At 41.6% G+C, this 27,490-nt stretch overlaps 2 protein-coding genes across 5 annotated transcripts in view; both read left to right on the top strand.

Moving 5' to 3' along the window:
* Positions 1–11,749, top strand: part of hao2 (hydroxyacid oxidase 2 (long chain)) — a 15,637-nt gene extending 3,888 nt beyond the window's left edge. Inside the window, exons 1-8 of one of the 3 annotated variants that reach the window (XM_020586270.1) lie at positions 1,987–2,043; positions 2,403–2,555; positions 6,433–6,584; positions 8,632–8,915; positions 9,098–9,316; positions 10,383–10,541; positions 11,041–11,110; positions 11,254–11,749. In XM_020586270.1, the coding sequence (XP_020441926.1) occupies positions 2,425–2,555; positions 6,433–6,584; positions 8,632–8,915; positions 9,098–9,316; positions 10,383–10,541; positions 11,041–11,110; positions 11,254–11,309 (1,071 nt within the window). In that variant the 5' untranslated portion in view covers positions 1,987–2,043; positions 2,403–2,424 and the 3' untranslated portion in view covers positions 11,310–11,749. Of the gene's footprint in view, positions 1–1,986; positions 2,044–2,402; positions 2,556–6,432; positions 6,585–8,631; positions 8,916–9,094; positions 9,317–10,382; positions 10,542–11,040; positions 11,111–11,253 lie in introns of those variants that run through there. The other 2 variants (XM_020586268.1, XM_020586269.1) reach the window with 2 other exon arrangements.
* Positions 11,750–12,275: 526 nt separating this feature from the next.
* LOC109951663 (kelch-like protein 9) lies at positions 12,276–25,426 on the top strand. 2 transcript variants are annotated; one of them, XM_020586280.1, is made up of 11 exons: positions 12,276–12,556; positions 13,403–13,450; positions 14,600–14,733; positions 15,197–15,381; positions 15,816–15,948; positions 16,383–16,576; positions 16,860–16,935; positions 17,130–17,687; positions 18,051–18,230; positions 18,505–18,618; positions 22,822–25,426. In XM_020586280.1, exons 2-11 carry the CDS (start codon positions 13,446–13,448, stop codon positions 23,316–23,318), a joined length of 2,076 nt encoding a protein of 691 aa, XP_020441936.1. In that variant the 5' UTR covers positions 12,276–12,556; positions 13,403–13,445; the 3' UTR covers positions 23,319–25,426. The 2 variants fall into 2 exon arrangements, with proteins under 2 accessions (XP_020441936.1, XP_020441935.1); XM_020586279.1 differs by having other exon boundaries at positions 12,277–12,556; positions 16,380–16,576.
* Positions 25,427–27,490: the final 2,064 nt, after the last annotated feature.

Below are 27,490 nucleotides of genomic sequence, written 5' to 3'. Positions count from 1 at the left end.
GCTGGAGGGAAGGGTTGGGATTGTCGAGGGAGCAGCTGCTGGGTCTGAGGTGGGGAGGGTGGGGGGGGGGTGTTGATTGTCAAACCTGCAGTAGAACACATTCAGGTCATCTGCTAGTTGACGGTCCTCCACAGCAGGGGGGGATGGTTTTTTGTAGCCAGTGATGGTTTTCAGGCTTCTCCTCGCAGACGAGGGGTCGTTGGCTGAAACCTGAGCTTTCAGCTTTTCAGAGTAGCTCCTCTTTGCTGCTCTGATCTCCCTTGTCAGTGTTCCCGGCCTGGCTGTACAGAGTCCTGTCCCCACTTCTGTAAGCCTCCTCTTTGGCACGACAAAGCTGCTTGAGCCTTGCTGTAAACCACGGCTTGTTTTTGTTGTATGTGCAGAAGGTCTTTATGGGCACACACACATCCTCACAAAAGCTGATATAAGATGTCACAGTGTCAGTAAGTCCGTCCAGGTCTGTAGCTGCAGTCTCAAATACACTCCAGTCTGTGGAGTCAAAGCAGGCCTGTAGCTCTGACTTAGCCTCCTCAGTCCAGCTCTTCACTGTTTTGACCACAGGCTTCGCAGCTTTAAGTTTCTGCCTGTAGGTTGGAATAAGATGGACCATACAGTGATCAGAGAGTCCGAGGGCTGCATGGGGGACAGAGCGATAGGCATTTTGTCTTGCTGTGTAGTAGTGGTCCAGTGTGATTTTGCCCCTGGTCTGACAGGTGACGTGCTGTCTGTATTTGGGCAGTTTGTGGGTGAGATTTTCTCTGTTAAAGTCCCCTAGAACAATGAGTGGAGAGTCAGGATGTTCTAGCCCCAGGCTAGTTATCAGTTCTGCCAGTATCTGTAGTGCGCTAGTGTGGGCCTGAGGTGTTATGTACACTCCAATTAGAATAAACAGTTACATCCTCGGGGAGAATAAAAAGGTTTGCAATTGATAAAAAGAGTTTCTAAGTCTGTGTTACATGTCCTCTGTAGCACTGTGACATCTGTGCACCAACCTTCATTTATGTAGAGACAGATTCCACCTCCCCTCGTCTTCTCCCACAGCTCTTTTACATGATACACTCTGTACACCTGGAAGCCCGCTACTTGTATCGCGCTGTTCGCTATGGAGTTGCTGAGCCTAGTCTCCATGAAGCATAAGGCAGCAGAGCATGCCTAGTCAGGGTTAGTCCTGTTGATGAGAAGAACTTCATTCATCTTGTTGACCAGGGAGTGGAGATTTGCTAGGTGGATAAATGTGAGTGGAGTCCGTGTCCCTCTCTGGCATAGTCTCACCAAGGCACTCGTACGGTTGCCACTCCTGTGTTTCTTCCAGGTCCCATATATGGCAGCTGCACCTCCAATCAGAATGTCCATACAACATTCTTTATTCACAAAAATTGAAGAAAGGTAGTTCGGTGTGAGTTGTCCGATATTTAACAGTTCTCTTCTAGTAAAAGAAATCTGGGATGGGTTGCAAAAGACAGAGAAAACAAGGAAAAACAACAAACACAAGAGAGCACGAGTAACCAAGACTGCCATTGCTGTTGGCGCCAGCTCATTTTTTTCTACAAGCTTATAACACTTTAAAACTTTTCCTAGCATAAAGACAAGTAACAGAACCTATCCTCTGTACTGTGTGTACACAGCCTGTACTTTTGTATGCTTATATGTGCTACTGTATGTACCATCTGGACTGCAGAGAACTGTGTCAGACGCCTCTCTATCAGCACATTTCCAGCTTGTGTAAACACAATATAAGCTGGGGTCACCCTCAGGTCACATAGTGGCTCTATGAAAGTTTGATTCTGACTGACACAAAAGCTACACCGTGTACATAAAGACTGATAGAGACACAAGGCTTTTAACCTGTTTAAAACAAACATTTTAGTTGCTTTCATATCAAAATGCAGGAGTTTGAATGGTGAGTTGTTGACTATATGGTTGCGCTACATTTGCTGATATGGGAGGAGTTTCACTTTCAGCAGTGCTGTTGCATCAGTCCTTTATGGAGGCTGTGCCGTGTGAGAGTGGGAGATTTTGTTTATGACAGATCAGACATTTGTGGTAAGTCTTGAAGCTGCAACTTACTGAATGTACACTAGTTTTTCATTCCAGACTTTTCTGTCCTTGTTTGCTGGTGGTGCCTGCAGATATTAGCCTGTTTCTAGCTGACACTAGATGGATAAAAATATGAGATCTGACTGGTTGTGTTAAAGACAAAAAAGTGTTTAGCAATGTTGGAAATGGAATGTCTCTAGTTACATACATGAACTGCTTTAACTTGAAATATGCCAATTATATAACAAAAAGTAGAATCTGTATTAGTAGGTGATAACTATCTCCTTCCTTTTCTGCTGTTTTGCCTACTTGTATGTGCCAATATTAATAAGCATTACACTGCAAACTTATGATGTCTCCCACAGAGATAGAGATTGTTGTGCAGAGATGACTATGGTATGCCTGACAGATTTTGAGGAGTATGCTAAGGAGCATCTATCAAAGGCAACCTGGGATTATTATGCATCTGGAGCTGATGAATGCTGCACCAGAGATGACAATCTACTGGCTTACAAAAGGTACAGTGGAAAAATAGCTTACCCAGAAATTCAAAGAGACAATTTAAGTGCTTCACTGGGTGCTACTGTAAACATACTTCTTTTTGGTTAGTTACAGACAGCAAAAAGAGTAACTGTTGTCACTGTTGAGCTTGTGCAGTAGCTTTTTGCAGTTTAAATCCATCCAAAAAATGTTCACATTTCACAAGTGTGAGCTTACAAAGATTAAACTGTTTAAACATTAAACTGCAAATCATATGAGGACACAGCTGTAAAATGTTTTTGTGGACTTTGGACTGCTGTAACTGATGTCTATACACAGTGGTGGTTTTGATGCCTTATAATCACTAACAGATGGTTCAATTTTACACAGTGCTCATGCTGTGTTGCTTCTCCAATCCCATGTAGTTTTTTAAAAGTTGCCAATGAGACAAAGAAACAGGATCATGATTTTTATATCTTGTCAGAACTTTTGTATACTTGTGCACTGCTCTCAGCTTTCCTAATGTCTTTATAAAGACTGATAAAATGCTAAACAGCTTTTTCTCACTGTGATGGTCTATATGAGGCTGTTACCGTGCAAGAATTTTAGACATTTTCCCCATCAGGAATAAAGGCTGGGCTGTGTCCTGAGCTGGAGAGATGATGATAAGTGAGAGCTTTGGGAAAACACAATCACAGAGTGTACTGTCTCACTTTATACTAAAATATATAAGTCAGGCAAAAACAGCCATCTCAAAATGGATTTCTCTCAAGAGAATTAATTCATTTGATATTATGGAAAACCGCGTTGTTCCTCCTGAATCCAAGGTTCAACTATTGGTCGTATTCTCCTCTCCAGTACCCTGGCATAGACTTTCCCAGGGAGGCTGAGGAGTGTGATCCCCTATAGTTGGAGTACACCCTCTGGTCACCTTTCTTGAAAAGAGGGACCACCACCCCGGTCTGCCAGTCCAGAGGCACTGTCCCCAACCACCATGCGCTGTTGCAGAGGCGTGTCAGCCAAGACAGCCCCACAATGTCCAGAGACCTAAAGTACTCAGGGCGGATCTCATCCACCCCCAGTGCCTTGCCACCGAGAAGCTTCTCAACTACCTCAGTGACTTCAGCTTGGGTGATGGACGAGTCCACCTCTGAGCCCTCAGCCTCTGCTTCCTCATTGGAAGACATGACACCGGGGTTAAGGAGATCCTTGAAATATTTCACCATCCGACGATGTCCCCAGTTGAGGTCAACAGCTGCCCACCTCCACTATAAACACTTTTGGCAGGACACTGCTTCACCCTCCTGAGGCGCTGGACGATTTGCCAGAATTTCTTCAAGGCAGACCGATAGTCCCTGTCCATGGCCTCACCGAACTCTTCCCTGACCCGGGTTATGGCCTCCACAACCACCCAGGCTGCAGTCTGCTTGGCCTGCCGGTATCCGTCAACTGCCTCAGGAGTCCCACGAGCAAACCAGGCTCAAAAGGTCTCCTTCTTCAGCTTGACGGCATCCCTTACTTCCGGTGTCCACCACTGGGTTTGGGGATTGCTGCCATGACAGGCACCAGAGACATTACAGCCACAGCTCCGAGTGGCCGCATCAGCAATAGAGGTGAAGAACATGGTCCACTCTAGCCACTCTATCAATGTCTCTAGCCTCCCTCAGGATCTGGTCGAAGCTCTGCCAGAGGTGGGAGTTAAAGATCTCCCGGACAGGGGGTTCTGCCAAACGTTCTCAACAGACCCTCACATTATGTTTGGGTCTGCTGAGTCTGTCCAGCTTCCTCCCCCGCCATCGAATCCAACTCACCACCAGGTGGTTGATAGCTCCACCCCTCTCTTCACCCGAGTGTCCAAGACATATGGCCAGAGGTCAAATGAAACAATCACAAAGTCGATCATCAACCTCTGGCCTAGGATGTCCTGGTGCCACGCGCACTGGTGGACACCCTTATGCTTGAACATGTGATTGTTATGGACAAACTGTGACTAGCACAGAAGAGCCACTATGCACCAGCCCCTTATGGATCCTCCTGCAGGTGGTAGGCCCACGGGAGGATGTCCCCACATTGCTCGTTTGGGCCCCATGGGAAGAGGCCCGCCCACTAGGTGCTCGCATTTGAGCCCCAACCCCGGGCCTGGCTCCAGGGTGGGGCCCCGGTTGCGCCATACCTGGGCGACATCACGGTCCTTGATATTAATCTTTTCATAAGGGGGTCTTGAACCACTCTTAGTCTGACCCATCACCTGTTTGCCTTGGGAGACCCTACCAGGGGCATATAGCCTCCGACAACATAGCACCTAGGATCATTTGGGTACTCAAACCCCTCCACTACATAAAGGTAGCGGTTCAAGGAGGAGTAACCATAATGTCAACCATAATACCCTTTGCTAAGGGCTGTCCGGTCCCTGTACGATGGAGCAGGAGCTTGGTTTGCATTGCCGGCAGTAAGTCAGACTTGTTTCAGGTGCATGTTGGACTCCAGCAGGGCTGCCCTTTGTTATCGGTTCTGTTCATTATCTTTATGGATAGAATTTCTAGGCACAGCCAGGGGCCAGAGGGGATTCCGGTTTGGGGATCACAGGATCTCACCTCTGCTTTTTGCAGATTTTTGGACTCCAGCAGTGCTGCCCTTTGTTATCGGTTCTGTTCATTATCTTTATGGATAGAATTTCTAGGCACAGCCAGGGGCCAGAGGGGAGTCCGGTTTGGGGATCACAGGATCTCACCTCTGCTTTTTGCAGATGATGTTGTCCTGTTGGCTCCATTAAACCAAGACCTTCAGCATGCACTAGGATGGTTTGCAGCTGAGTGTGAAGCAGCTGGAATGAGAATCAGCACCTCCAAGTCTGAGGCTATGGTTCTCAGTTGGAAAAAGGTGGCTTGTTCCTTTCAGGTTGGTGCCTCAAGTGGAGGAGTTCAACTATCTTGGGGTCTTGTTCACGAGTGAGGGAAGGATGGAATTTGAGATTGAGAGGTGGATCGGTGCAGCTTCCTCAGTAATGCGGTTGATGTACCAGTCTGTCATGGTGAAGAAGGAGATGAGCTGTAAGGATTTATTGGTTGATCTACATTCCTACTCTCACCTATGGTCATGAGCTTTGGGTCATGACCGAAAGGGCAAGATCCCAGATACAGGTGGCCAAAATTAGCTTTCTCTGCAGGGCGGCCGGGCGCACCCTTAGAGATAGGGTGAGGAGCTCGGTCACTCGGGAGGAGCTCAGAGTAGAACCACTGCTCCTCCACATCGAGAGGAGCCAGCTGAGGTGGCTCGGGCAACTGTTCCGGATGCCTCCTGGGCGCCTTTCTAGGGAGCTGTTCCGGGCATGTCCCACCGGGAGGAGGCCCCGGGGAAGACCCAGGACACGCTGGAGGGACTATGTCTCTTGGCTGGCCTGGGAACGCCTCAGCATTCCTCCAGGGGGAGCTGGAGGAAGTGTCTGGAGAGAGTGAAGTCTGGGCATCTTTGCTTAGACTGCTGCCCCCGCGACGTTCCAGATAAGCGGAAGAAGATGGATGCATGGAGGGACATTATGGTTATTAAATTTGTGCAGGGCTTTGTCAACAGGTTGGTTTTGTTTCACACTTTCACAGAGTGTTTTTTAATAAGGTGAAGGAGAAAATGTGGTAAAACGTTAACTAAAAGTGTGTAAGGTGGTGGAAAATTCATGTCCATCTGGTGACATTTGCCATGGGTATCTCTCTGCCTCTCCATGATACACTGGGGAGGTATTTTTGTTGCCTTGCTGTTATGACAGTGCTCTAATTAGATGTACTAGATGTGCCTTCTCAACAATTTTTAGCAAAACGTTCTAATTGCAATCTGAGTGAACACCCTTGCCTATTTGAATCCACCTCATCCCTGGTACATTTGATGTTATTATTTAAACGCTGATCTGTTCTTTATATTCAGGATCCGTCTGAGGCCTCGTATCCTGAGGGACGTGTCAGCGAGCAACACTCGGACCACAGTGCAAGGGACAGAAATCAGTTTTCCAGTTGGTATTGCACCTACTGCGTTTCACTGCCTGGCCTGGCACGAAGGGGAGGTGGCTACAGCTCGTGGTGAGCTCTGTATCAGTGTGTATGAATGTGTGTGCACAGTAAGGAGAAGAACCGATACAGTGCTAGTGGAAGTCCAGAAACTTGTAGAAGCAATCTTTTTTCATGAATCAAAATGGCTTCCTGTTAGTTCAAATTTTTTATTACAGAGCTGGTGACTGTAATTATTAAAATTCATTTGAAGGCTTTTGGGCTATTGCACTATTGAAGAAACCAATGAGTTTCATATATGACAACCAGTGCTGTTTAGAGGAGCTCATGAGACCATTTCATAACATAAAAAGATGTTTTTCAAAGTTTCTGGCAAGTTTTTATTTTGTTGTCACAATGTTTTTATCTAGTAACAATGTTACTAAACAACACTAGGTTCAAGGTTCAAAGGTTCAAAGTGTTCATTTGTCATATGCACAGTTAGGAAATGTGTTTTCTTGTACAACGAAATTCTTACTTTGCCGTCCACATGAATGCCACACAATACAACTGAAATATTAAGTAGATGAGCAATAACACAAATCTAAATAGGCAGTAACACAAATCTAAGGCACTTTAAAGCAGCAAGTGAAAGAAGCAAATAAAAATACAAGAACACAATATAATGTAGAGAGAATATATGCTACATGGGAAGCTGTGATGTGCAAATATTCAGCAATGAGCATGCATGTGCAAAATGAGTATGTAAACAGTACAGGCTGGCCAGAGGGTAGGGAGGTGAACAGTCCGTGCTGGGGGTGGGTGGGATCTTTGAGGATGGAGGCAGCTTTCCTATGCACCCTGTGGTGGTAAATGGTCTGCAGAGAGGGCAGTGGAGTCCTAGTGATCTTCTCCACAATCTTTACCACTTTGGGTGGGTGGGGTCCTTGAGGAAGGAGGCAGCTTTTCTACACACACTGCGGTGGTAAATTCTCTGCAGAGATGGCAGTGGAGTCCAGGTGATCTTCTCCACAATCTTTACCACTTTCTTCAGGCACTTGCGGTCCATAGCAGTAGTGCTGCCATACCAGACAGTGATGTAGCTGGTCAAGATGCTCTCAATGATGCAGCTGTAGAAGTTGCTGAGGATCCTAGGCGACATGCCAAACCTCCTCAGCCTCCTCAGGAAGTACAGCCATTGTTGGGCCTGCTTGACCAGCTGTGTGGTGTTAAGTGTCCAAGTGAGGTCCTCACTGATGTGGACGCCCAGGTATTTGAAGCTGCTCACCCTCTCCACTTCAAGCCCCGGATGAACAGTGGCCGATGACTTCTCCTCTCCTTCCTTGTGTCCACTATCATCTCCTCTCCTTCCTCGTGTCCACTATCATCTCCTTCGTCTTGTCCGTGTTGAGGCTGAGATTATTGTCTTTGCACCATGACACGAGACCGGCCACCTCCCTCCTGTAGGCTGCTTCGTCCCCGCCAGTGATGCGACCTATCACTGCGGTGTCATCTGCGAACTTTAGGATGATTTTGTCTTTGTGGGAGGCGACACAGTTGTGGGTGAACAAAGTGTAGACGATGGGACTGAGGACACATCCCTGTGGGGTACTGATGTTCGTGATAATGCTGGCTGAAGTTCTATTGCCAATCAGAAAGTCCAGGAGCCAGTCACTAGAGCACAGGTTTGCAATAATTTTGTGCTGTAAGATCCAAAAATGATTTACAGTAGCCTGCTGTGACAGATATACATGTTAATTTGATCTTGGATGGCTTACTGAACAGGTAAAGACCTAGGGGGCATCTGGAGCTTGCCTGCAAAAAACTGGTCAGAATGAGATACAAAACAACAAGTAAAAGACACAAAACATTTGGCAAGGAGATGCAAAACAATCACAAAAAGACATAACATGAGCACTAAGAGGCAAAATATCATTAAATACACAAAACAACTGCAAAAAGATGCTAAATGCTGAGATATATAAAACATCTTTAACAACATTCAAGATGAAATGCAAAAATAAGCAGATTATATTTTGCTTGGGGGGAGGGTGTCATTTTACATGTCTATGCTCAGGGGCCCACTGTGACATGATCCTTTAATGGCCACAGTAATAATTCTCTATTTTCCCCCACACAGCCACTGAGGCACTCAACACCTGCTACATCACCAGCACCTACTCCACTTGCTCAGTGGAGGAGATCGCAGCAGCAGCGCCAAATGGTTATCGCTGGTTTCAGCTTTATGTGTACCGGGACCGGAAACTGTCAGAGCAGATTGTGCACCGTGTAGAGGTGCTGGGCTATAAGGCCCTGGTCCTCACTGTTGATGTCCCCTACACTGGAAAACGTCGTAATGACATCCGCAACCAGTTTAAGCTGCCACCACACCTCAAAGTCAAGAATTTTGATGGCATATTCCAGGTAACAGTACTCTTAAAACTATTAAATACAAGCCATTAAAAATCCAAACTCCATGTATCAGCAGTGTCAGAACTGTCTTGTAACAATAATTGATGCATTATCAGTAAAAGTACAGGCAACAGTAGTAGTCTAGCTTACATTAGTATATAAAGTTGTATTTGTACAACATGCACTGTAAGCAGGAGACTGCAGTCCCAGATGAGTATGGGGTCCCAGCCAACACCTTAGACCCCTCCATCAGCTGGAAGGATGTCCACTGGCTGCAGTCCATCACCCACCTGCCCATCATCATCAAGGGCATTCTGACCAAAGAGGATGCCAAGCTGGCGGTGGAGCATGGCGTCCAGGGCATCATTGTGTCAAACCATGGTGGGAGACAGCTGGACGGAGGCCTAGCCTCGGTACTTATTGGCCATACCTCTACTTACGTTATATTTAGCAACATCTTGTGTCTGTACTTACTAGTTATAGGCCTACTTAGTTATATGAGTTATAAGTACTGGTATTGCCAGTGGTTGTAGTGCTAGAATAAGAAGCAGTAGTCAATACAAACATTAGAACCATAGCTGTAGTAGCAATAACTGTTTTGCTTTAGTAGTGGTACTGTAGTAGCAATACACTTATGAAAAGGACAACTAGACTAGTAGTAACAGCTGCAGTAGTTCTCCCTTACAAGCAATAGCTAACTAACTATATTTGCAGTATTAGTGTGGGTGATAGTGGTACTAGAAGCAACAAAATGCATAGCTGTATAATTAAAGACTCTTGCCAAGTGTTAGATGAGATTGTTGATGCTATTCTCAAGACTGTACCTAGTGTAGAAGTAACAAGCTGCACTTCTTAAGTCTTGTTGTTGCTGTGAGGTTGCTACACAACAGGATGAGACTTATTGAAGTTACTGTGCTCTAAAATAGCCTGGCACATGACCACGTGTAAAACTAGATTTTTTTTCCAGATTAGATGAACATGTGTGAATTAATGAGCTTCAGAGGTGCTGGTGGGTGGATTTTGTTACTTTGAATAGAGTTGGTCTAGCTGTTTTCAGCCTTTATGCTAAGCTAACCATTTTTTGTCTCTGCTTCATCTTCAGCACACAGGTATGGGAATGGTATCTCATCTAGCTATATTTCCCAAAATGTCAACCTATTCCTTTAATGTAGCACTAATGCCTTCCTTTAATGTAGCAGTAATAGTATTTGAGAATGGTAAATCTGATGTGAGTTTCATAGTTTCAAGGTAGTTTTGCTCAAAGAAGTCAAAACTTGAAAATCCTATGTGATGTTTGTTAACATCAGACCTTTGGGGATCTTCTTTCAAAATATTAGAGTGAGACATTATTTAGCCTGGGGTAAGACACGGGGTTTAACATGAAGTGTAGCCTAAGCAGCCAGTCTACACTTACCACACTGTGCAGTGTTGTTGTGAAGTATGTTGGCTTTGTTACATCCTCACCTCTGTTGCTGACAGATTGATGCCCTGCCAGAGATCGTGGACACAGTGCAGGGCAGGATTGAGGTCTATGTGGACGGAGGAATCAGGACAGGAAGTGATGTATTGAAAGCACTTGCCCTGGGAGCCAAGTGTGTTTTTATTGGCCGTCCTGCAGTGTGGGGCCTTGCATACAAGGTACTGCAGCACTGTGGGTGCATGTGTGTTTTAAAATTGATTATAATCACATTAGGGTGCTTATTTTTGTTGAAAGATTATTACTGACAACAACCCAACTACCGTGACATATTTCTTTCAGTGATTAGTTTCTAACTCACATATTAACCATTGTTCACAGCTGATGTTTATCTTTAAAAGTCAGTGACATTTCTGGAGTTAGGGCCTTGGTGAAACATTTACACTCTTCTTGACAGGTTAGTAATAGTTTGGAACTGACATAGCTGTTGTGCTGTCTGAACTCAATTAATTCCATAAAGATTTTGATGGACTGTATGTTTTCATACAAAATGAAAATCAGCAGCACCCCTAGTGTGTTGGTTGTGGAGTCACAGTTTACAGACATAATTTAATGAAAAAGAACATCTTCAAAACTAAAGCTGATATGCATTTATGTTTAGCTAGATTATAGGATTTCTTTGTTTTGTATAATCGTGATGTTTCCTGAGCAATCTTTCAGGGTGAGGAAGGAGTGAGGGAAGTCCTGCAAATCTTAAGTGATGAGTTCCGTCTGTCCATGGCTTTATCAGGTGAGTTTGAAATGTCAGGTCAAGTCACTAAAAATGAACAGCGACCAAGGAAGCCATGATAATGTTTTTTGTCCCAAAATAAGTCCAACAATATTTTGAATTAACCAAAACAACAGTGGCATTTTTATATTTTTCTCACTCAGGCTGCAGGAATGTGGCTGAAATCAACAGGAACCTCATTCAACTCTCCAAACTCTAACCTGCCAGCAGAGGGCAGCACTGAGGCGAACATGGCACCTGGTGAACAGGACCGGGTGCTAAAGCCAAACAAAAGTGATGACAAGAGAGCCACAGACTGAACCATCTCAAACTGAGAGATGTTCACATCAGAACACAAGACATGCAAGCAGCTCCCACAATTTGGAAATGACGTGTGTCTGACATCCCACTTGTTTTCATGCCCGAGTGTACAAGAGAAAGAGAGTCTTGGGAAAGCTGAGGGGTGTTGGCAGAGTTACAGTATCAAGTGAATAATCAAAATATTTTTGCTTTTGGATTGGAAAGGATGGTGGTACTTATGAAACCAACAAACCTTTTTTAATTTTATTGTATTGACTGTGACAGATAATGACATACATGACAGCGTGAACTGCTGCCAGTGTTTGTGGTTGAATAAACACCTGCTGAGGTGATGAAGACTTGTTGCCCCTTTCTGGATCTGTTATTTTCAGATGATAACAAATGTAGCAGAAGTCTCTCTTTCTTTTGGTTTCCAATCTTATACTGAATAAATTTACATGTATAATAATTCTGTTTTAATACAGAAAAGATTCAGATGCAGGATCAGCACATGACACACTAATTCTTTAGATGGTAAAATTCACTCTATAGTGTTTTTTAAGTTTCTTTTAAAGTTAGTGAACAGGACAGGAAAGCTAACTTGATCAGTGATTGTAGTTCACAAAGCAGAGTTAACTACTGTACAACCTGCCATCTTATAAGATCAAAAGATGTTTTGTTGTCTTTACATGAGATTTTGTTGAGTGTGTTACATGTTTTCAGCTTTCACAAGCAAAAGGAATGAAAATAATGTAAGAAAAATGGTAAGAATGAATGGTTTTAGACAATGCAGTCCTCCATTTAGATAGTCATATTTGTCTTGTCTTGCTAATCAAAGGCCTGCTACTGAGCCCACATACTAAATTCAAAACCTTAAAAACAGCCAGTGGAACTTGATTAGCTCACAAAGCACATTATAAACTGGTGTGGAGAGCATCAAGATGCGGAAAAACACAAACAGCGAGAAAGAGAAGTAGCACAGGAAGTGACTGAGGTCTCGGTTAAGCTAAAGAAAAGATCAAGCTCGTTTAGAAGCTTCAGCTCTCTAACCAGTGTGCAGTGCAGCAGACATTTTCTGCTCATTGTTCCTCTCAGAGCTCTGGTTGGTTAGACGAACAGACTGGAGAGAGGCCTTGGGTCCAGTTTGCTGAGGAGGATTTCTTCCAGGTGGGAAAGGCATCCTTTTTGTTTTAGATTCAGCTCCAGATTTATGTGTGTGTGTTCACATGGTTGTGTTCCATTAAGTGTCACCGCTGTAGGAGAGAGACTCCAGTGCACTCATGACTCTTGGACTCTTGTTTATTACATACAATACTGTGTTATCCAATACTTAGAGTAATTTGAAAAGACTACAGCTACAAGCACAGAGATGATATTTTTTGTGGAATGCAATGTAGTTACAACAGGTGTAAAAATAAAGAGAAAGGTAACTAAATATAACAAGACAAACTAGAGACTATGGTCAGCACACATAGTGAGAATAAATCTCTGATTGTTGGTAATTATTTTGTTTAAGTATACAAAAAGCTGTGTGTGCTTGCAAAATACCAAACACAAAAATAACCACAAAACCTGTGACAGAGCTGATTTTGCTTATAAAGCTGGGTGTAGCCTGCAATACAGAGTATGTGGAAACTGAAGGTTTCATAATAAATTAAAGCTCACAGATTTCTAACAGTAGTAACTCATAAATGCTGTTTGATGAGGTGAAATATTGTTTTACTGGAACATTTTTTTGTAAAGGTTTAAAGTCAGATTCAGTGAGGTTTGTGCTGTCTGCCAACAAGCAAGGCCCTATCAAATACAACAAATTTATTTATCATAGTGTTTGACATGCTGCCCAAAAATTGTTTTTGCATTAATGTGGATGAACATTCATACAAATGAACATCTGTCTATATCCAGCTATAGGATACAAAATGTTTCCTGTACTGTCTACACTACTAAACAATACTATGTAACACAAACTTCTGCATATCTGTCTACTGAAACCCATATTTTGCCTTCACATAGGAAGTCTCATCAGCACAACAACAGTCCTCAGGAGGCCAATGTTATGGGGTAAAGTGTTTCTTTGGACTTCAGTGTTTAGTTTCACTTCTTAGTAATGCACATTCATTTTCATATTTCAACATCCTTGTATAATGTATACAGAAAATTAGTTAAGGTTGTTATTGAATAAAAAATTCCTAGAGCTTTGAAACAAGGTCATAGAAGATTAAAGTGTTTGATTTCACTATTGTTATTTTGACACCTGCTACTGTGCAGTAAAGTATGTTTATTTCTCTGAATAACAGGAACCCATGCTGTTTATTTTGAGTTAATTTTTTCTAGTAACTAACACAATTAATATGCTAAATATTTAAACATGAAATTCTGTGTACAATTTGGTTGTTCTCCAGTGGTTTTTATGAATTACAAGACCTGTCAATAAGCTTTTGTTTTATGCTTATCAACACACTAATCCATTAAAAAAATGAAAAAAAGAAAATTAAGTTCAAGTTTATTTAAAAAAAAAGTTTGGTTTATCAGCCTAATGCCAAATTGCACAATCAAAACTAATTCGAGCAATGTTCTAACTTTTTTAATTTTCAAAATTGAAACTTGAAATACTCTTTGATTTATTTTTAATAGTTATTATTTCTCTGAGTATTTGCTTCATTTTTAACTTTAACTGGACCTATTCTGTGGAAACAGCTTGGCATGAAGCAGTTTTAAAACGTTTAGCCAAAAACATCTAACTGGTTCCTCCTTTTCAGGTCACAGGAAACAGCACATCAACAGATTAGGGGCGTTTATAAAATGGGCTGAGTAGGCTGGAAACAGGCTCCGTTAATCAAATGCCTCAAGTGGCTAAAGCTGGCCTTTGGGCCATATAAGGAGTAAAAGAGTTGTTACTACTGAACTTGTATTTGTACAAAACCTACAGTAAGAGGAAGTGTTAAGAGACAGAGAATAAAAGTCTACTGTATGGGTGAAACTGCCATAACTTTCTAAATAAATCTTGACCCCTAAGCTTACTTTTACTACTCATGTACCCACAACTGCATAAACAGACTGCATAAACAGGTCCATAAAATTTTATCTGTGGGGCTGTTTTGGATGCAGACTTGACACACTCGACCATCACTTTGGTCACATTGAGTGTTTGGGGATGCAGCATGACAGTAAACCACAACCTGTTCTTGCACTATGGCTCCTCCTCTGTAGGGGAAGTGGCGATGACAGCGGGCCGGGGAGATTGAGCCGCAGACTGTCTCGTCTGGGCAGCAGGCATCAGTCCAGGGATCTGCCTAGACCTCCAGCCCAGCCAGAAAGACCTCCTGCTCCACCTGTTCAACAGGGTGGGTATTCAGTGGCTTCTGTGGCTTTGAGAGACGAGAAGGAAATGGTGCATGCAAACACAGCACAACTGAATGTAAAGGAGTGCACCAAATGACTCAGTATATTTATTCAAGTACTGTGCTTAAGTGCTTGAGTGTTTCCATTTTACTCACCTTCTTTTATTTCATTGCATTTACTGACAACAACAGCTAGAAGTTACATTTCAGATTAAGCTTTTACAATGGATTATTTTATAAAACACTGTATAATACATTGTTATAGACTGAACTATACCCTTTGTATATGACACAGCCAAAGTTAGCTTAAACTCAAACAACTACTGCCTACAAATTGTAATAATGGTCCAAAAACATGATACAACACTGGAGTATTATGTATTCTGTTACTAATGCTTAGACATTCACGTATCATGACCTTTCTTGTTTCTCAATGCATGTTGAGCATTTTGGTTTGTGACTCTAGATGAGAGGCCTCCACCAGCCGCTGATCCACCTCCATCTCTCACTCCAGCAAGGGCTCCTGCTCCTCTCACCCCACCCACTGATATGCCACCTAAACGCCCAGACAAAGCCACAAAGCCCAAACATCCCCCTCGGCCCCTATCCAAGGGTTTCAGTAGCACTGAACATGGAGCAGCTGTGTTGCAGGTATACTGCATACAGTATTTGTGATGTATATAGTCAGTGGCTCATGGTTAAAGGTTTATTTTTGGGAGCAAAAATGGAAGTAAACAACATTTTTTCTTCAAAATAAGGACTGCGTCATGCTTAAAATATAATACTGTACCTCTTGTCATGAGTGGATTTTATATATTTAATTAAAAGGAGTTTGTCTTGCACTCAACTGATGAGACGAACATCTTAAAAATATTTTTTCACCAGGTGTCCTCTCTGCATATTTGCTGGGAAAAAGAATGCTCCTCAATGGGGCTCCTATTGAAGCTAACATCATTAGCAAAATGAAGTGACAGAGAAGACCCTAGTAGTACCATTGCCCTCTGCAGTTTCTCAGCCTTACTAATTGTGACTTACTATTGTTAAAATGCAACAGATATCATTGACAAATGCTGTTTTTCCCAAAGGGCTTGGATACATTTCGGGCAGATGAAACTCTCTGTGACGTAGTCTTAATTCCTGGAGACAGCAAGGAAACATTCCCAGTGCACAGAGTTATAATGGCTTCATGCAGTGACTATTTCAAGGCAATGTTCACAGGTGAGTATGGTTCTTTCCCAGAATCTACAGACCTGTAAAGTGATGTGTTACTGATATTTCAATGCAGAAGGTGCCAACATCATTATTTTTTGTGGTTGCTGCTACTTGTACTCTCACTTTTGGATAAACATGCCATATAGTAAAACAAAAGGGGAAGTACATGTTGACATCCTGACTCACTTCTACATTGAGTTTCCTCTTGGTTGTAGCTTCACTGAAGATGCTTGCATTCGACAACATAATGAACTGCAGCACTTCTATTATCCTCATGTTGTTTATGTCTGAGCAGCAGCGGTTTACCGTGCCAGTTGTATTGTTGCACATTGCTGGTTGTGTAGTTTGGCACTGTGCCTTGCCTGAACAAGATAAACCTTCAGAAATAATGCAAACAAATTTCTTGACCTTGTCTTTGTCTCTTTGTTTTTGTTTAGTAGGTATGAGGGAGCAGGAGATGAGAGAGATAAAGCTGCATGGGGTCACTAAGGCGGGTTTAAAGAACATTATAGATTTCATTTACACAGCCAAAGTCAGCTTGGACATGGATAATCTCCAGGACACACTGGAGGCTGCAAACTTTTTGCAGGTCATGCCTGTCCTGAACTTTTGCAATCAGCTACTGAGCAGTGAGGTGAGAGACTTCTCTTTCACTTTAATGTCACACTAACTGCCTCTGCAAGGTGGTGCACATTCATTCATTTCATTCAGGCACATATAGCAGCTCAATAACTGCCAAATCCCTCTGTGTGCTTTGCTGTTCTTGCCATCCACACATTCCTAGTGTCAGTTATACAGCACTGAATAACAGACATTATGAGCCATGTATATGATTGTTAACAGTTGCAGCAGCAATGAAGGGGAGGCGATTTATAATAATTCAATCCTTACATTTTCTGAATTTTTCTTTGATGCAGATCACTATTGATAACTGTGTGGAAGTCGAACGTATTGCCACAGATCTGATTCTGGAGGATGTTCAGCTGAACATAGGTGAGAGATTCAGTATGTGACTTGTGAAGAGCACGGTAACAAAGCAGCCTAACCATTCATCCGTCCACTATCTGTAGCAACTCATAAAGCAAGCTCACTAAAAATTTGCTTTGCATCCATTTTGTTCCAAAACTCTAATAAACTGGAAGAATAGCATTCAAACTGATGAGACTCTTGATTTCTTTCAAACCAAGGTGAGTTTGTGAGCCAGAACCTGTCCGCGCTGGTGCAGTGTGGTCGTCACCTGCAGCTCTCTGAGACCACCATGGCTAACGCCCTGTCCAGCAACTCCCTTAAAGGATTCTCTGAGATGGAGCTGTTCCACATCGCCAGAGGATGGCTGGAGCATGACCTTCCCAAACGCCACTCATCGGTCTATGCCTTAATGCGCAATATCCGCTTTCCACTGATGAGCCCCAGTGAACTGATTCAGCTCTCTCAGGGTGACGAAGAGGGAGCTGACTCCATGATGCGCTCAGAAACGGCCTGTGTGAACCTCTTGCTGGAAGCCAGCAACTATCAAATGATGCCTTTCATGCAGCCAGCGCTGCAAACTGAACGGACACAAATACGCTCAGACTCCACACACATCCTGGCACTAGGGGGTGTGATGCGGCAGCAGCTGGTGGTGAGCCGAGAGCTGCGGCTGTATGATGAAGGGACCGGTCACTGGAGGGCCCTGAAGCCCATGGAAGCGCCACGCTATCAGCATGGCGTGGCTCTTCTGGGCGGCTTCCTCTTTATTGTTGGAGGTCAGTGCACCAGCTGTGTAGGCTACTGTACCGCACACTGTATACACTCCCAGCAGGATATTGTTTATTTGTTTTAGGTATTTTAAGACGAACATATCACCAAAAACTTTTAATAGAGACGATGGAAATGCAAATTACATGGAAAGGAGAAATCCCACCGGCTTGAAAACTAGAATAACACAAGTTCTTGTGTCAAACACAAAATTAAAGAAACTACACCATATTACCAAGTCTCAGTGAGCACCTAAATTATAGGAAGTTATGTAAACAAGTGATGTTTTTAAGAAATACCAAGATAAAACAACGTCTGGTCAAGGACTGACATGCTGTAATTTAATGCCAAATGTATGGTTGACTTTTCAGGCCAGAGCACATACGACACCAAGGGTAAGACGGCCATAGACAGCGCCTACCGCTACGACCCGCGCTTCGACAAGTGGCTTCAGATCGCGTCGCTCAACGAGAAGAGGACCTTCTTCCACCTCAGTGCGCTGAAGGGGAAACTTTTTGCAGTCGGAGGAAGGAATGCCTGTGGAGAGATCGGTGAGTTACTGCTAATTCTTCTTCTTCTGCCACTGCCTCGTCATCATTTAATATGTTAATGCGGTGCATTAAGAAAAGTTGAATTAAATTAGCACCCTTTAAAGGATTACTGTATCAAAATAATAATACTTTAATTCATAGTTATAGTTATAGTACTTCTGCTTCTGTTCCTACCACTGCTGCTTTTTGTGAATCAAGATTCTTTAACTGCCCTTGGACAAGCTCGTGCTTAAATAAGATTAAAGCCCAAACTCCTCTCTGCCCCACCGATCAGACACAGTGGAGTGCTACAACCTGAAAACAAACGAGTGGACATTTGTGAGCCATATGCCGGAGCCCCACTATGGACACGCTGGAGCAGTTCACAGGGACCTCATGTACATCTCAGGTCAGATAACTAATAATGCCTCTCTGTAGTGTGACAGAACATGTGCCACATTATTCACACTAATCTGATCTGCGATCTAACCTGCCCCAAACAGGCAGTGCAACAATTGTCAGCGTGTATTTCTGAGACAACACAGGCTCTCGCACCTCTCTTGCCCTTCTTTCATAGTCTCTGTCATGTATTAATCAGATTCATAATTCCTCAGGATAAGAGCACATGTCTTGGCTCAGGTTTTGCTACTCTGGAGGATGTGTCTTGGTCTCAGTAGAACAAGTATGGATAAGGCGCCCTTTGCAAAGGCTGTAATAGCTCTGTTACTGTTAGTAAATCATTTACTACTGCTTTATAGAGCAGTTGCAAGCCATTAATAATAACAAGTTTTGGTTTGCCAGGTTGTGGAAAAACTTTTGACACTTTTAATTCATTGGTGAGATTCCCAATATGGACTGTTTGACCACATTTACAGGTGAACAGCTCTTACTCATGACATATTACAAAATAAAAAAAACAAACAAACTGAGAATCAAAAAGCTAATAATTCAATCTCTTGCTAACATTTACCTGCAGACTTGGACAAGTCTGCCTTATGAATTTAGGTTCTTGTAAAGTATCATGCCAGAGGAGGATTGTCCACAACCTGGCGCCATTAGTAAATGGTGCTTTAACATTATTAAGGCTATTAATTACAGCTAATAAAGGCTTGATAAATGGTACCACTTCAGAAAAGTGAGTGGCTTACAGTTGGTCTTTCTATTGAATATGTGTCACACCACATCATGTTCTGTCAAAAATGTTGTTGGGTTTTTATGATACAGAAATAAAATACCAAGAAGTTACAAAATAACATATGCAACTCAAAAACAGTAACATAAAAAACTATTTGTAGGCTGAAAGTAAGCACATACTGTAGCATAGAGATAGTTTTAGATAAAACAAAAGACTCAAAACTGGATGTCAAGATTTTGAAAAAGGCAGAAAAGAAACAAATACTTCATACCAAATAATCTGTTTGTCAGTGCCTTCCAAAACTACCCCTCTGAATGTAAATCGTGACTCAGATGGACATTTTCTGATCCAAGGCCTGTGTGGTTAAGATCTGGCTAAGTTTAGGCTACACAAGCTATAGGTTCAGGAATGATCATGGTCATGGTTAAATCTATGGAAAGCTTGAGTTTGTTGTAAAAATGAAACCAGTTTTGAGTGTTTAGTGGTATGACAGCATGTGCTTTGTGCACCCAACCATTCAAACTAAGGTCCTTACTCAGCGTTTTTTTTTCTTTTTTGCAGCTGTTTAGCAATGTGATGCAACTTCTCCCTTTGCTACTGCGAGAGAACAGTCATTATTGATGCAATTGACAGAGGTCACTTTAAAAAACATGCTCAAAGGTTAATTAAGGGTTGCACCAAATGACCCATTCTTTCTCTGGTGAGAACAGTCCTATTTAAGGTCATAATAAATGGCCATTTATTTGTTAGTTGGTGTCAGGTGTAAAATGGGATTCCTGATATGTAGTGCCCATGCATTTGGCTGGAAACAGTTTTGAAAAAGCCTCACAAATTATAACAATGACTAATTAAAGCAGAATCGAAGTAGAAGAAAGTCAAATGTGGAGGCAGAAAAGCCTTGAGGAGTGCTCTAACCCTGAAACCCACAGAGGGAATTTAAACAGAAATAGAAACCATAACTGTGGGTTTACTGATTGTATTAATGTCAAGCAGCTGTGATGTAAAGCAATCTTCCTTTAAAATCTCTGGCTGTCAACATCAACAGCAGTGCCTTTAAAATATCACAAAACCTATATACTGTTAAACATTGTACAGGAAGGAGAGACAAATGGCTGCTCTGCCATTACTTTGGGAGTCCAATAGTCCAACAGTGCACCATAGGATTCAGAGCACATTTGTGCTCTGGGGGATCCTTGAATCTAGAATGTATTCACTCAGATCTAAACCTGTTTTGGCAGGTTTGGAAAGGATTGTCTAAAGGTGACAGAAGGTTCCACACTGACGTGATGAATTGACAAAGCTTGCTTGGCTGACCCATTTGAAACCACTTCCTGTTTAGCTGCAGACTCTCGTGGCCTGTTCTCTATCTGATGTCAGGCAGGTTTCTCATACTGCGAACAGAAACATAAGTTTCACATAGGAAATACACAGACCTGTGGTTGAAGTGGGCCACAGCTCTGTGCAACAGAGTTAAAACCTATGACTCTGTGCTGCTGTACTGTGTGGGTAACATTCACCAGAATACAACAAGTACAAGACATACTATATTCATTTCATTCCACCTGACAATTTTTGAGTTGCAGCTCTGGCTCAGTATAAGTTAAACAGTAAGGAGAAGGGTTAAATATTACAGGACACTTGCAAAATAGTTGCATTTTAATTCACAGTACATGTAGATATGCAATACTGTGCAACTGTGGACCACTTGAGACAAAAATCCAAAATGCAACTTCTTAGCCTAGCTTCTTTGTGTTCTGGCCAACATGTTAACACAACCAGCTGCCTAACAAATGTACAGGCAGTAGGAACAACTCATCCTGAGGATTCCTGTGCAGGTTTTTGTTCTCCTCTTTAACATCAGTCCACAATCAGTGGTGTCTCAGACCTGTCTGACCTATCTTCACACATAGAGTAAGGTTGTGCAAGCTCATGTACTGTATGCAGTTGTCCACTTTTTAAAATTAAGTGATGATTTTTATCTTGTCAATTTGAATAATCAAACCAATGAGCTAACAGTGGCTGAAATTTGCAAATTGGACAGCAACAGAGCTGTGGTAGTTGATTAGTACCAGTCTTTTCACCTGCAGTATAACATTAACATGGTGAATAGCTGCCCTTGGATGCCGAAACATGACATGTGGTCTGGAGATGAAAATGTCCAGGTTGCCTGAATACTGTCACTCTCATGAAGACGCTTTATTGTAGGACCATTGTGCTGGACTGCATTAGTTATTTAGTAATTAGCCATTAACAAGTGATCCATTATCAGGTTGTCACAGATTTGTTCCTTAGTAGCTACAAACATTTTTGAACCATCTAACCTGAGATAAACACTCTGATCTCAAATGGAGGTCTCTACATATAGTAAGAAATGAAGCCGTTGAATTTTTTCACTCCTAAAACAAGAAGTGGTTACTACATATATACTGTACAACAAAACATATTGCAACAGTATTCAACAACTTGTTCACCTTTTGTTCTGCTATAAAAAATTGTACATGTAACATTAATCTGCTCTTGATTTCCTTAGTTAATCATTGAGTCATTTGGTTTGTAAATCCTTAGAAAAATGACTATCACTGTTTCTTTAAAAAAGTCCAAGCTGATATAATGAAATTCCTTCTTTGACATGCCCAACATGGAAAACAAAGAAATCAACACTTATTCACAATTGAGAAGCTTGAAAAAGGAAGTTTTTCTTAAAATTTTACAAAAATGATTACACAGTTATCAAAGTTGTTGCCAATTAATTTTATGAATAACTAATTGATAAACTGATTAAACATTTCAGCTCTAAACAGCAAAACAGACCTTGAACTTATAAAGACTGATGGTTTTTTTAGAAAAAGGCCTTTGTTTGAAAAAAAAATTCTTTCAGATAAGGACCTAAGCACAAAAGATCACTCATCATCTTTAGCGTGTGGGAGGAAGTTTAAAGTTATACCGTTCTCAGTGTCAGGCCAGAGGAAAGTACCTGACCACAACTTCAAACTCACCCACGAATACCCACATTAGTATATTTCCATTATAGCAAAGTTTTTCTTGGATGCATAGTGAGCATTTTAAATATTACAACTGAGTTCATAGCGGATTAACTCAGGTGCAGCGTTGCATACAGTGATATTTTCCCACATGTATCCATCACCCAAATAACAGGACTGAGAGAGTGTCCAAAGAAAAGAACACATTAATAAGGATATATGCTCTAGAGCTAACTAGTTAATTAGATCAGTCAAAGTAAATAGAGTGTAATACACATTTGTCCTAATTTTTGCATTTATAAACTATTTATTAATCAATTGAAAATGATTAATGAGAAGTGTTTACACTTAACATTATGATGTAGGCTGAGTGTACCCAAGTACACCTACTCTTTCTAATAAAACACATTTTGTACCTGTAAGAGTTTTTATGGAGGAATATTTGTAACTATTTTAATTTAACACTAATATTTGTTGGAATCTTTTTGTCACACAGGTGGCATCACCCGCGACACCTTCCAGAAGGAGCTCTGGTGTTACAATCCTATCACTGACACATGGAGTCAACGGGCCGACATGATGGAGTTCCGCGGTCTTCACTGCATGTGCACCGTCAGAGACAGACTCTATGTCATGGGCGGCAATCACTTCCGAGGCTGCAGCGACTATGACGACGTCCTGGGTTGTGAATACTACAGTCCTGAGACTGACCAGTGGACTGTGGTTGCCCCGATGCCCCGGGGCCAGAGCGACGTTGGTGTCACGGTGTTTAATGGGCAGATCTACGTGGTGGGAGGGTATTCCTGGAACACCAAGTGCATGGTTGACTTTGTGCAGCGGTATGATCCAGAGCAGGATGTGTGGGACCGAGTGTTCAAGGTTCTAGAGCCTCTTGGGGGGATTCGTGCCTGTACAATGACAGTTCATCTGCCAGAGGGGTCAGTGGATGAGGCTCAGATACAGGACTGCCCACTGCCAACAGCTAAGAACTGAATGTACACCACAGACAGGGGGGTTTCCAACCTTTACTGCAGCCAGACCAGAATTGGAAAGACAACATTTACTTGCATAAAAAGAGGGCAAAACAGGAAATAGCGTGGGATGCAAACACAAGCTGCAGGTGCACGCATAATTAGCTATAGAAGCTAACATTAGAATTCATCAGTTAGAAAATTCAACCCTACTATCAACCCTTAGTGCCATTTCCTGTCCTTTCATTTCCTGTCAGCCATGCATCATCTCTCCCACACTGCTACTCATGTTCTTTCACTCTACAGTTACAGAATATAAAAAGAAACATTCAATCCACCTTTAATAAAAGCTCAAACCCACCCTTCTTCTCCGGTTAGACATTGAGTGCTGCAGTTCAGTGTTTAGACAGAGTGAACTAGGAGGCAAAAAAGTCACAATCATTTAGACAGATGATGAGTCAGTCTCTTTCCTGAAACAAAATGAGAGTGATTTCTGGTGTAAACACAGCTTTAGACATCATCATGGAAGTAATTTGGTTAAAGAATAAAGCAGGCATTATTTTAACCCTAATCCCAGCCTGTCACAACGAAAGATGGAGGAATCTGTCCATAAGCAGCAGTTTCTTCATTTATGGCCTTTTGAGGTTTCTGGATAATAATGAAGTTTTGTGGCACAAAGTCATAAGTCAAAGTTGCTACTTGTGATGTAGACCTGTAACTAACACAGAAAGTCAAATGTCCACAGCAAAACAAGCCAATTAGAGCACAGACCAAACAGAAACTCACCTAAACAAAAACTATAATAAATATATAATAGTATATAATAGCCACACTTAATAATTCATCTTGATATTTACAGGGTAATTTTGTTGTGTGAATCAGGTAAAAATGGAATAATTACTGGTTCCAACTTACATGTAAGTACAGTGGGAGAAAACAAGACTATGGGAATCAGGAAGATATAATAGACATCTTAGAGGAAATGAGAAAATAAATTAAAATATGTAAAGAGGCTCACCCCCTAACCAGGAGTTTGGTTGTTTGACCTCCAGTCCTTATGCTGAAATGAACCCCGAGTTCCTTCTGGTGACCATCACCATTGGTTTGTTTTAATGGGGTGAATGGGCAAATTAATGTAAAGCTCTTTAAGTCAGTTTACCAAAAGAGGGGGTCTCAGTTATACCCACATCATTAGAATGCTCATTAGTTTAAACTATTGAAACTTTTCTCCTAGTAGTACTAATTATTTAACTTCTTTTAATTACAGTACACAGAATAAATAAAGTATGAGGGTTGTTAATAATGTAAGTCTACTCTCTCCCTTTTTTTTACTCTTTAATTGCACAATTTTAAAAACAGCTGTATCCCATAGATTCTCAGTTTTTACTAATTATGTATGGTATATCTTGTGATTTATCAGGCTGTATTATAAAGTGTCACCAATAAAACAGAAGGTCTAAGAATTTTTATTTGAATTTGAAAAAAATGGTAAATAATCTACAGTAGAATTATAGCTTAAAATATGACTGGATATAAAGCAAAACAGTTCTGTTCATAAACGTTCAGCAAAGAGAGATCAGCTTTACTTCAGTGTCCCAGTAGATTCATATGGAATGTACCGCAGCTCATTTCCCATGTGAAACTGTGTGTGAGCTTCGTGGTTCAGAGCAGGACATCTTGAGTCCTGACTTGTTTCAGTCATTTAAAAGTAAATGAGGGCAGACAGTGACAAACCTCTGGATTTAATTGTTGTACCGTCTTGTTACAATAGGAGCTCAGTCAACTTGTTACTGTCATAGCAAGAAAAATGAATTTATACATGTTTGATATGTTTTGTATATTTATATTGATCTGCTATGGTTTAAGATGAAAATAAAATGGTGATTATGATTCATTTTACACTAATATTCCTACTGTTCACTGTCAGCAGAGTCCTTCAGTGATATTAACACACCCACAATCGCATACAAAAACATACACTTTGTACAGTATATCTGATGTCAGTGCATGACGATGAAGCTAGCCTTGACACGCCCTCCAGATAAGATAACAGGATGTTGGGGAGGCGACAGTGGTGCTGTGGGTAGCGCAGTCGTCTCCCAACCAGAAGGTTGAAGGTTTGAATCTCGGTGCCGGCTGCCATTGGTTCTGTACCGGAAACAAATTCCTTGTGTGTAACACACTTGGTGATAAAGGTGATTATCCTTATATATGATTGCTCTGAGGGATTACAAATACCAAGAAGCAAACAGTTACTATATGAGATATTTTTGAAGAACATGCCCAAAGCTATTCTGAATCCACTTTAGCAGTAACTTTTATTGTACAATAAAGATGTGAGACATGTAACCGAATTTGTTCTCTGTGTACTTGATTACAAAAAAGCAAATCATCTACTTAGAAAAGAACCGATAAAAGCCCTTCATGGCTCAACACCAAGAAACAATGTTTTGGGCTCCTGCTTAAACTGAAGTGTGTATGGTAAGAACTCAAAGGACAGAGGCAGTGCCCATAAGCAAAAGGTGACACTCACAGAAAAACCCTACAACACTCAGAGTTTCCAGCACACAGCTATATGACCCAGTGTACCATTTACTGAGGAAACCAAGGCCAGCTGAAATTCATCACTGTGAAATGGAAAACATATCGGACCATCTGGTGGACCCATATCACTTTGAGATGTCAAACTTTGTTTTATTTAGCACATCTAACCTTGAACTTCCCTCTGGAGCGTGTTTTACTGACACACAGAGCCAATATACTCGTCTGCCTTTTTGAAGGAACCCTGTAAAACTGTTCATCTGAATTTCTAAGCCAAGCATTAAAGAGTTCTGACCATGTAAAGTCACATCCCAGCAGCTATGCCATTTTGTCTTCAGTTGTTTCAGCTCACTTTGAAGACAAAGATTAAAATTTTACAAAGTGTTCTTAAAAGGTAAGAAGTAGATGCATTCCCTCTGAAATGCAGTGAAGTATAAATGAGCATAAAATGGGATTGCTCAAATGAAGCACAAGTGTTTGTACAGTATTTGAATAAATAAAAAATTATAAATGTGTAAAGTTAAAGATTTAACTTGGGCTGTACACACAGTGTAGACAAAATGAAACGACAGAGTACATGAATAGTGATGCAAAGAACATTTACTCAGCTATTGTATTCAAGTACAGTACTGAGATACTTATTGTTTTCCTGAGTATTTACATTATCTTTTTAAATAGAAGGTTATAGCAACTGTCCTTGACTGTCTGGCTCCACAAACCACCACAGTCCATCATGAAGTAACACATCCTTACGCCTTTACTGCGTTGGGGGAATGAATTGTTTTTTCAAGGAACATTTCCAAGATTATAAAAGGTAGAAGGGCTGAGGCTGGGACGGCAGGAGATGCTATTGTCCTCTTACACACTGAAAACGAAACTTCCAACAGCTGTATTCTTTGTTGTCACTTTGAGATTTCCTTTTACAAAGGCTCTTGAGAGCCCTCTAAAGACTTTTGCACAGGATTGGGGTTTTTTTGTTTGGGTTTTTGTTTTGTGTGTGTCCCCGATACCCAGAGAGAATCACCCTGCAATGTCTCTGAGGGGTGATGTGTGTGTGGTGACAGGAGCCTGTGGATTCCTGGGAAAGAGCCTGGTGAAGCTGCTGCTGGAGGAAGAGAAAATGGCTGAGATCCGACTGCTGGACAAACATGTACAACCAGAGTTTCTGAAGAGTCTGGAGGGTAAAACCTGTCTTTCTCTGCATTATTCATCTTCATATTTTGCTGAAGCACATTTAAAATGTAGGAAGATGTTTGTCTCATTCTGTGAAAATAACATTGATAATACAGTATAAATCTGAAGACAGGGATTTAAATTTTTAGTTTTGCCAAATGACGGCATGAAACTGTAATGTAAGTGGCAACTGTCAAATACCAAACACTGTAAAAAAAGAAGCATAAAAACAGTAAAATTCTGGCAGCTGGCGTGACAGAAAATTATCAAAAAATTATGGAAAATAACCATCTTATATACAGTAAGTACAGTAATTTCCCATGATTTTAAATAAAGGTTTTTTCCTTTTATTTTATGTTAAAATAAGATACTTACCACAGCGGGTCGTCACACTGGGGATTTGCATGTTGAACTTTGGCATGTGCTTTAGGCCAGATGCCCTTCCTGACGCAATCCTGTAATGAACCCGGGCTGCAGCAG

This window comes from Monopterus albus, unplaced genomic scaffold (assembly GCF_001952655.1).
Source record: "Monopterus albus unplaced genomic scaffold, M_albus_1.0 scaffold401.1, whole genome shotgun sequence".
In the NCBI taxonomy this organism is placed as follows: Eukaryota; Metazoa; Chordata; class Actinopteri; order Synbranchiformes; family Synbranchidae; genus Monopterus; species Monopterus albus.
Note: the sequence above shows the minus strand (reverse complement) of the source record. Positions and strands in the feature narration are given on the sequence as shown.